At 51.6% G+C, this 10,435-nt stretch overlaps 2 protein-coding genes across 2 annotated transcripts; one reads left to right on the forward strand and one right to left on the reverse strand.

Moving 5' to 3' along the window:
• Positions 1-114: 114 nt before the first annotated feature.
• Positions 115-4,461, reverse strand: NEUTE1DRAFT_64449 (uncharacterized protein; the record flags this gene model as incomplete). The annotated part of the gene is made up of 3 exons (XM_009853459.1): positions 115-1,129; positions 1,200-1,514; positions 1,568-4,461. The coding sequence occupies 3 exons, from the start codon at positions 4,447-4,449 to the stop codon at positions 274-276; spliced, it is 4,053 nt and encodes a 1,350-aa protein (XP_009851761.1).
• A 2,062-nt stretch (positions 4,462-6,523) lies between these two features.
• NEUTE1DRAFT_117220 (uncharacterized protein) lies at positions 6,524-8,129 on the forward strand (the record flags this gene model as incomplete). Its single annotated transcript, XM_009853460.1, has 2 exons — positions 6,524-7,196; positions 7,268-8,129. The coding sequence occupies 2 exons, from the start codon at positions 6,560-6,562 to the stop codon at positions 7,834-7,836; spliced, it is 1,206 nt and encodes a 401-aa protein (XP_009851762.1).
• Between the last annotated feature and the right edge of the window lie 2,306 nt (positions 8,130-10,435).

The following is a 10,435-nucleotide window of genomic DNA, read 5'->3' on the forward strand; positions in this document are numbered from 1 at the left end:
CCCGGCATTTTAGTGGAGGGGAGATCTCATTTGCGGGGTACACATCCGGGGTGCCGGGGAACAGCCACGAAATGGACCCCAGCACTCTCCCGTCAACAACATCTGCCTGGCTAAGGTATTCAACTTCTGTTCATATTGCGAGAATTAACCGATAATTCCAAACGTGAGCAGGAGTAAAAAAAACATTCATCAAGGTCGTGATATCCAAAAACATTTCCGCTTCTTCAACCTCTGAATATCCGTCACCCCCGCCGGCCTTCAATGTCCTCAGAATCACCAATTCCTCTGGTGAAGCTGCATCTGCGCATATTGAGCTGCAATGTGGTCCACCAGGTCCGCAGGTGTCAATCTGACTGGCATGTTTGCAGGCGCCGCACTTGGGACCTGTCCTCCTGAAGTGCCCGCTGTTCTTGCGGCAGCCTGTGCATGTACCAATTCCGGCTGATAGTCTGGGTATAGCCCTGTAGGGCTGTTGAATATGCCATCTCGCGTATCCGACCCACTACTGGGCGTGTAGTTGGATCCGGAGCTCGGGGTCGTTGGCGCTGACGTGCTGCTTGGTGAGCCCGAATCGAACGCAGCACCAGTATCGGCGGTTTGTAGGGTCGCCGCCTCAGCCGCCGTGTTAACATCCACGCGAGCGGGCTGCCGATGGCCTCCCCTACCTCCCCGACCTGCAACGCGGCTCCCTCCCCGGACACCGACGAAGCCACCACTTCTAGCGGCGTGTCTAAGCCTGATCTTTTGCTCCTGCGCCTTGATCTCGAGAAGCAAGGCCGAACTAGTCACAAGCCGGAAGCTTTCAAGGTCTGTAGCGACTTGACGCTTCCAAGATTCTTGGGGTCGGCTTTTCTTCTCACCTGCCACGTAGAAGCAGGCAAGGCAGAGCTCCAATGCGTGGAGCTCCGATGTAGCTTCCTCAGGCGGAGTGGAGGGACGCATTACATTTGTCACCATTTTGGTTATGCGGGCAAACGCGTCCGACAGCTTTGATGACTTGTCTCGCTGCCGCCTGCTCTGAATGCCTTTCTTGTTTAGGATAAATCCCATGACAACTTCCAGCTCTTTGAGGGGCTGGGTCGGAGAGTCAGCAAACTCTACCATGGAGTCTCTTATGCCGTCTTCGTAACTGATAACATGACAAATCATGTTAGTTGGTTGCAACCATGAGCAGCGACGGGGAAAGGCTGGTGGCTTACGATTCACAGATTCGGCGGGCTTCGTCAAGACGATGTTGCCACCGCACTTGTCCAATACCGCGAATACGTTTCAACAGGGATGATTCCACTTCCTTCCAAAACGGAACACCACCCGATGGGACTTCCAGCTTGATGTTCTTGGTCCATATCTTCTTTTCATCCACGGCACGGAAAAGATGTCCCAATATCTTCTCCGATTTGTAGTATTTGTACCGCGGTGTGTCGTCTCCATCATCGTCGTCTTGCTTAAGGTACTGCTCTTCCATGTCAATCGTGGACTTATCGTGGATCTTAATGTCTGGCCCGTTTACCAGGCTGGCAGTCATCATTAGCAGGGAACTGAAGCAGGAAGGTATGTCGGCACTTACAAATCAGGCCGATACATTGGTGGCCTTGGTAACTCGGTGATATCCACGTGAATCCCCGACTTGGAGAAGTCAACCGCTTTAGAGTGCAATGCTGCCAGCTTGAGACAGTCTGCATCCAGCGTTCCCTCATCGCGTTCGTCCGCGAGGATCATGTGCCGAACCGCAATTACCCCCAGGTGATCGGCTTTCATAAACTCCACGAAGAAGTCAGCCATGTCCTTTGACTCGACCTCGCGGTTCAGTTTCAAGGGCTCGACACGTGGATAATCGGCCGCTGGGAAAGTTCTGAGCGTGGAAACGATCCTCTGATCCCAGATCACGTTGAAAGTGTCGCCGTCCAAGTCACCGCCCGACAGCTGACTAGGCAGGTCACGTTCACCGTTTTGACTGAACACGATGCAGTTTTTCAGTTCTCTGAGAGGGTGCCCTGCCGGTGGAATGACATTGTAGGCAATCTGGATGTCTCCAGGGTGCAAGGCTGGAGACCTAGTCACCACAACGGGGCCAGCAGTGGGAGGACCCTTGAAGCGACCGTCCACGGTCTCAAAAGTCACGTATACTTCGCCTTCGCGCAATAGGCCTGTCTCGTCCATGACACCAAACAGAGTAACGCCATAGGGAACCGGGATTCTAGCCTTGTGCTTGAGCAAGCGCAGCTCTCTAAGCACGACAGCTTCGACAATACCGCGAAGAAACTGGTCTCTCCGGTAGTCGATGTTCATTTTGTCAAGGTCTTTGAGAAACTGGCTGAGGTGTACAGAATCTCCGACACACTGCAGCTTGAGAAAGGTTGCCACGTTCTGGACGTTGTCCGTGATTGCCCGAAGACGTTGGAGTTCCTTTTCTTGGAGCTTCATGAACCACTTGGCAGGGGCGCCCATGTCCTCGAGAATCTTGATCATCTGACGGTTCAGCATCAAAGGAATTGGCTTTGAAGCCATGTCGCATATCTCGAGATGTTCCTCATCACGGCTGCGGAACTTCTCCATGGAATCCCTGATACAGATTTGCCTCCCAGGTAGCCGGGCATCAAGAGCTAACATGCCCTTTGCTCCAGCCCATCGAACCTGCAAGCAATTGGGGTAGCCCTTGGATTCGGGAATCTCGCGATGAATCACCTCGAGGGCACCCTGCGAAATTATCCCAACGCCATCACTGAACACGCGTTCGTTGCGTTTGATGTCCCTTTGCCTTATCACATCTATACCGTGAGTGTCGAGCGAAACGGAATATGGTGTCTCTGAAAAGGCCTGGCCTATGCGTGCCGCACGTCGCGCTGGCGACTTGATGTTGCCGAAATCGCCCAAACCCTCAATGATGTTATTAGCTAATTGCAATCTACCGTTGTAAATGAAAGGCGCCGCTAGCCAAAGGCTATGTGCTCGGAGGGAGGAATGGGAGAAGCCGAGAAACCTGTAAACCCGTCCACCAACTGAGATGCCATTGGTCAAGACGTCTTTAAATCTCTGATATATGGCGTCCATGGAAACCGCCGAGTTGAAAAAGAGGTCCTGTCCATCCTCTTCGCCGAACTGGACTCGAAGGAAGTGGTCCTGGTGTTCTGGAAACTTTCGAAGGATCCTGTTCTTGGCTTCCAGTTCAGGCCCGTGAAGTTCGATTCGGGTTGGTGTGACAAGTGCCCGATAGATCTTGGTAAGACCGGGAGGAATCTCTTCGTTTAACCGCAGGGTGTAGCCCTCACGCATGCGCTTCTCCGTTTTCTTCAAGTGTTCAATAATCCCTTCGACCTCAAACTGAGCGAGCGCCTCTGCGCTCGAGAGGCTCGGCGACGGCCAGTCGATGGTTTTGAAGAGGTCCTTGAAGGCATCAACCGAAATGGGATCCTGCCGCTGACCTGAGCGTCGGGCCGTTTCGAACATATCAGCTAAGCGCTTGGCTAGCTTTAGCACGGTTGTCGGATGAAGATACGACATGTACACCAGCGCTTGGAGATTGAAGAGCAGGCTGTAAGGCAACGTATCTCTACCTTCGTACTCCAGAAGAGCCGCCCTAAGCCTGTCAACTGCAACTGGATATGCATCTTGCGGAGATGTGGTTTGAATGGCGAATGTATAATGCGTGATCCAGAACATATCTTGCTCATTCAGTCCATTAATGGCGGTACGGAAGTCACTCCCTCTGTAGCTACCCTGGTTCTGTTTTAAATGTTTGTCCGAAACCTTGAAATGATAGACGAGGCAGAATTTTGATACTTTGGCGTGGTTACTATCACATGCCTCGAGGCGCATCCTCTGTCCGAATCGATCGGATGGAATTTCCGGCGAGAGAAACGTAGGGGCGTATGTGAGAGTGACAGCGACGTGTCCATCGTTCGACCAGACGAGTTCTTGGATGCTTCGGTATGGGATGCAGACCTGAGATCCGACCAAAGAGGTAATGACGAGGTCGTGCTTGGCGAACTTTGCTGAGACGCGCAGGGGGGACGACCACTCGGTGATGAAGGTCAAGTTGCCGTCGATGTAGGACCAATGTCCGCAGTCAAGAACGTCGGCATCAAGTGCTAAAGTTGGCGTGCGTGCAGGCCGGGCATTGTTGCTCGTATTCTCCTCCCACGCCTTCTTTCGCCTTTCCTCTTCTTCAGCCTCGTAAAGAATGCCGTTGACCAAGTTCTTCAGATCCTTTGGCTGGGGCTTGCTGACCCTGCATTCGGCCTGCTGATTCATGATAGAAAGACGAGGGTGTGTCTTGAGGAAGCTATCCGCTTCCTTGACAGTGACAAAGATGACTTTTCCAAAGTGTTTGTTGGACCGTTTATTGCAGTCATAGTGACGGATGCCGAGGTTGTCCATGAACGGCTTCAAATGATTTGTCAAGCTTCTCTCGGAAAGGTCTCGAGGAAGTTTATTGATGAAGACCTCCATGGCGGGCGAGGGGGTAATTTGCGCACAGAGCTGTCGACCAGCTATTTAGGAGGGCTATATGGGTGTCAGCATTTTTGGATCAACATGTTTGAGAGAAGGGGAGAAGCTCACCAACGGTTGACTGAGTGATTGAGCACTAACTGCTCCAACTTGGGACAAATTGAGGACTTGGATAGCTTGGTCGGCGGACGGAATGACAGGCGCGTTCAACGCGTGTCCGTCAACAACACGGAGAAACGAGACGATAGGCCCCTTGAACGTCGGTGCGTCCGTCAACAACAACAACAACAACAACAACAACACAGAGAAATGAGACGACAGGCGGGAGTGGACACGCGGCGAACGCAGCCTGGGCCGGCCTGCAAAGCTGTCGTGCGCTGGGTTCTTCCTTGAAGAGTTGGGATGAGGTTAACGACCAGATGAAGGGGGAAAACAAAACGACCTTGTCTGTCGAGTCGAGGGGACTGGAGACAGGACTTCTTTTCCACGTCGTCGAGGATGTCAGTCGTTTACCGGCGTCGACGTCCCCGCTTGGGGCTGGACGACATCTATGACAGGCCGGTTGGCGGTTAGCGACTGTAATAGGCCCAAATGGCACACTGCCTTATGCGAGAGGCCTACAGCCTGCTTCATGCCGTGCTTCTATTCCCACAGCACGGGGCTGCCAATGGTGTCGTATCTGGTCCATCTTGACTGGGTTGAGATTTGTGCAGTTGGTGATGGAGGATTTGGCAAATGTGGGAGGCCCTTTGGGACGTGCAAGGGTGCGTGCAGTCGTCGTCTCTTTTTCATGTTCCTTCTACATACGTATCTGGACCGAGAAATGCGACGACGAAATCGGAGGTGGAACTGGAGCCGTTCCTGCCTGCCGTTTCAACACCTGCATCCACTGCACCTCCAATACTGCCGCTGTCTCTTCCATCGCAGAAGGCAATTGCATCCGAGGTTTCTCCACAAGCAATAAAATTGCAACGGGACTCTGCGTCTTGATGGCATGCCGTCACCCGGATCCAATGTAACGTGGAATGAGACTTCGACTCTGTTGTTTGCCCTTCATTTTCCACTACTTTGTGCGCGGACAAAGGCGGGCTCTGTCACCGCTGACAATTGCCTCCGGGAAACGAGCAGAAAGGAACTATCAGGATCCAAAACCATTGCCAGAGAAATTGTGAGGATTTTGCAAATCTGACATGCCGCCCGGCACAAGAGGGGAGTGATTTCGTGAGAAGTTGACAATGGGGTAATCCTAGAGGAACCGGCAACACTTTCAAAGGGCTGACAAAGCTGCAAGACAGCTAGCTTGATCCCTGCTTGAGGTTGAAGCGGGGCAGTGGTCAATCGATCATACCCCGCTAAATACCCCACTACAACACGACATCACCGCACTGCAAAAGGCAGACTCGACGACGGCTTCAATTGGTACATACAGCAGCTTATCCAAGGGTTGTGCTTTCTTGGATGGAGTGGTGAATTCCACACCTATAGTGTACTATGGTACATTAAGTATGCCAGAAGCAAAGAAACGACATTGTTGATTTGCCCGGATCTGTTCATTCTGCGTCCGCCATCCAGACATTCACCTTTTTCATTACCTACAGCAAACTCTGGTGATTTGATTCCAATCATTGCCCCTTTATGGTCACCAACGTCCAAGCACCGTCCACCAATTCACACATCAACATTGGCCCCAGACCTACGATGGAAGTGTACATGTCAGGGTCATCCCGAGGTCCCAAGCACCGCTATCGGCCCACAATGACATGGAATCAGAGTTCTCATTCACGCTAGCAGCTCCTCTAGCGTAGCATGGCACTGCTGCGTCCAGTGCCGTCACAGGCTCCGGCCGGTGCTATTTGCCGAACAGGTCAAGTTCCATAATCCGGGGTCTAACAAGGGACAGCCATTGGACCCGGGACTCGGACATATCACGGTCGTCGGGCAAAAAAAAAAGATCTGCCCTTGACCCCTCTCCTTGCTATGTATGTATCTGCCCTCTGCCTTATAACTGGAGTCAGGGAGCTCTCCCTTTCAGTTCCAGCTTCCAGGTAGCTCTTTTCCAGCTTCTCTCCATCACCAATCACACCCACAACCCCCCAAACACCAAATCAAGATGGCTCCCTTCCGCGCCGAACACATGGGGTCCCTCCTGCGGCCCCAAAACCTTCTCGACGCCCGCGAAGCTATCCGCGACAAGGGCCTTTCCCCCGAAGAGGCCGGACTCCCCGCCATTGAAAAGGAGGCGGTTGGCAATGTCGTCAAACTCCAGCAAGAACTCGGCTTCAAGGCCGTCAACAGCGGCGAGTTCAACCGCACCCGCTTCTGGGGCTTGATGTGGGACGAGTTCGAAGGGTCCGTCGCTCTGCAGGAAGCCGAGGCCAGCATGTTTCGCCTTTACCACCCGGACGTCGTCAGCCTGATCGAGAAGGACCGCAAGGTGATGCCTGGCGACAGTGTCATTGCGGGCGCCAAGTTGAGACACAACAGGGAGAAAAGCAAGTCGAACTTGCACGAGTTGAAGCTGGTGCAGCAGTTTACCCCCAAGGAGGAGTGGGCGAACATCAAGTTGACCATGATCACCCCGGCCTGGTTCCACATGCGCTACAAGCAGGGCAAGGCCTATGCCGAAGGCGTGTATGCGAATGACGAAGAGTACTTTGCCGACGTGGCCAAGGTTTATCAGGAGGAGCTCAAGATGCTCTATGAGGCTGGGTTGAGGAATGTGCAGTTTGATGATCCTGGTTTGGCTTGTATGTGTTCTTCTGCCCCCAATCCACTCCTCAACCCCCGTTCTTACCAACTAACACCCCCTGTCCTCCAGACTTCTGCTCCGAAGAGTTCCGCGCCGGTTACGCTTCCGACCCCGACAACACCGTCTCCATCGACACTCTCCTTGACTCCTACATCAAGCTTTACAACGACTCCCTCTCCCTCCTCCCCGCCGACTTCCACACCGGCGTCCACCTCTGCCGCGGAAACTTCATCGGCGGCCGCCACTTCGCCTCGGGCGCCTACGACGTGATCGCCCAAAAGCTTTTCCAAGAACTTAACGTCAACACCTTCTACCTCGAGTATGACACCGCGCGCGCCGGCGGCTTCGAGCCCCTGCAATACCTTCCCAAGAACAAGAATGTCGTGTTGGGTGTGGTGAGCACCAAGCTGCGGGAGTTGGAGAGCAAGGAGGAGGTGAAGAGGAGGGTGGAGGAGGCTGCAAGCTGGGTCGCCAAGGGCACCGGAGAGAGCAGGGAGGAGGCGCTGAAGAGAGTGATGGTCAGCCCCCAGTGCGGCTTCAGTACGCATGAGAGCGGGTACCCCCTCAGCGAGGACGATCAGAGGGCGAAGTTGAGGTTGGTGAGGGAGGTTGCGGATGAGATCTGGGGGGAGGCCTAAATCAAGTGCTATGAGAAGGAGCTGGTTTTCCTTGCCGCATGTTCAACAATGGTATGGGAGAAGGGTTGGCAGGATTGGATGGGAAAAAAGCATATGGTTGCGAGTGGGCGGTTGGCGTATGGGATTGTCGTTTGATGGCATGGGTAGCGTGGAGTACTGGATATCAACTTCCAGCGTGGCATAGATCAAGGGGATGTTTTTGATTGGGTTCGTTATAATGAAAAGCATGTTTTTTCCAGAGATATTCCTTGTCGATTGACAAACGAAGGCTAGCCAAGGTCAGTTATACGTTAAACTTGCTCTCCTAAATGGACATGCCTAGGTAGGTAAGCTGTCCTTTGGGAAGTTCCAATACTAGTTTGTTTGCTTATGACCTCTAATGAACTGTCTTGGGGCGTTTATAGTACGTCTTGACTCTTGATCTGAATCGTGAACGGATGTGGGACTAGCAAACAAACTTTATCAAGGGGCTCGAGATCTCAAAACTTCCAGAGGAACCGATCAGCACGAATGATGAAGGAACAAGACTGAAGTAACCCAACATCGCTACCTCAGGGATACTCCGTCTTCTTCATCAAGGCTAGAGACACACACCCAGGCTCGCAATCTTGCCATTATACTATCCCACACACACTCCCTCAAGAAAATGCTCGCCCTCAAAATGATTTTTACAGTACATCGATCCTCTTCGCGAACTTTGGGGGAACTTTTAAGTTCGTTGAAAGCTTCACGCATGCTAAGCCAACACTCTTGCCCCTTAGCGACAATCGCCATCAAAGTCCAAGCCAGCCATCCGCCACTATGAGAATAGAGATAAAACCTTGTGCACAATTACACCATTGCTATTATTTCATATTTCTTATTCCCCTCCAAAAAAAAATTGGAAATAAATAAAAAAAAAAAGAAGAAGAAGCGCCCAGTAGTCCCGTCAAGGAGCAGAAGTAGGTAGCGTTCGTGATTTCACAGATGAGCCCGTTCGTGAAAGGAAACTCATAGCTCATCCCTTGCCCCCTTGCCCCCGCCGTGAGTCAGGCAACGTTACTTGTCTTTAGGGTACATAGGTAACTACTAGGTAGATAGACAACCTCAATCCATTCCCATTCCAATTCCTCTCCCGTCTCTCTCTCGCCTGGCCTGTATTCTAGGTCTCTTCAGTTGGGTTTCCTATCTACTAATGGACGTGCACCTAGACTAAGGTGGTTCTCCATCAAGACATATAATGATATTGAGTAGCAATGTTTCACCCTCAACTATTCACAGTTTACCCTTTCTTTTCTCTTTTTTCTTTCTCTTTTTTTTTTTTTTTTTTTTTTTTGGAACTAAACTTTTTCCCTCACTATAGTATTTCCGAAGAAGAGAAAATCCTACCTACCTAACTACCTTGGATCGTAAGTACTTTTTCCTGCGAGACTATAGTAGGTGTGATGGCGATACCTAGAGGTAGGCTGCTGCTGCTGCCTCTATCAGCCGCCGGGTATGGATGCCATCGGATCATCACGGTACCTAGCATTTGGAGTCGGGTTTGTTAGTCACGGTCATGACAACCTAAGTGGAAGCAGAGCGAGCCCGTAGGCTATCTCGGCGTATGTATGTAGGTAGAGGTGTATGGAGCTGGAGTTTGTGGGGAGTCTAGCTAGGTATGAGTTATGTGCTAGGTTGGTTTGCCGATCAATCGATGTTGACAAGGACATGCTCGAAAAAAAAAGAAAAAGAGAAAAAAAAAAAAAAAGGAGAGAAAAAAAAAAAGAAAGAAAGAAAGAGCTGCTGACTGCTTTGCTTAGATGCGCTGTTATCCGAACCCCTACAGATTTGGGTGGCCTGGCAATAGAGGGGTAACAGCTGTCCGCAGGTTGAGGTGCTGTTTTGTTACCTTAGCAGCTTAGGCTGGAGGATGCGATGAGGGCTGAACGGAAGGTTGGCGGTCCAGGTCCGGGAAGGGACGAAGCATGCACCACTCCATGGTCTCAAGACCCAATTCCAGTTGTTGAGCTCTTCAAAGACCAAATATATCTTATAAATCGAGGGATGAATCTACAAACGACTGTTTTCACACCCTCGCACAATGCGTTGAAGTTTTGTCACGCAGTGTCTCTGGCTTTTTGCAGATTCGCTACGCTATCAGCGCAGGCGGATTTACAGGGAGTTACAGGGAGCTGTGCAGCTAAGGTAACCTTCCCCTCGAACAGAACATCACGCAGGGGCAATGAGGTGACAACCTCTTTCTATCCAAACACAAGTCCACGACAAAGTAAGAACCTCATCTCCTCCTGAACAAGTAAACAACATCTCCCAACGTCTCAAGCCTCAGACCTACACTAAGCGCCCAATATCAGTCAATCAAAACAGGCGCAAGGCACTGCACTGCCTCCCGCTCTCCTGTCCCCCTGTTCGTCCAACCTCTAACTGGGCCCTGTAAGCCAGCCAATCATTGGCCTCAACTCCTATCGATTCGTCAAACAACCGCGCTTCCAGATTGTTTCACATCACCACCCTGTCTGTCTGTCTGTCACTTGTCAACTTTATGCGTTCCTTTCCTTGTTTAGAATGTGAGCCTGACACAAGGAATTGGGAAACAAGAGAGAGTCAAAAAGTTAAAGTC

The sequence above is a fragment of the Neurospora tetrasperma genome (assembly GCF_000213175.1).
Source record: "Neurospora tetrasperma FGSC 2508 unplaced genomic scaffold NEUTE1scaffold_4, whole genome shotgun sequence".
In the NCBI taxonomy this organism is placed as follows: Eukaryota; Fungi; Ascomycota; class Sordariomycetes; order Sordariales; family Sordariaceae; genus Neurospora; species Neurospora tetrasperma.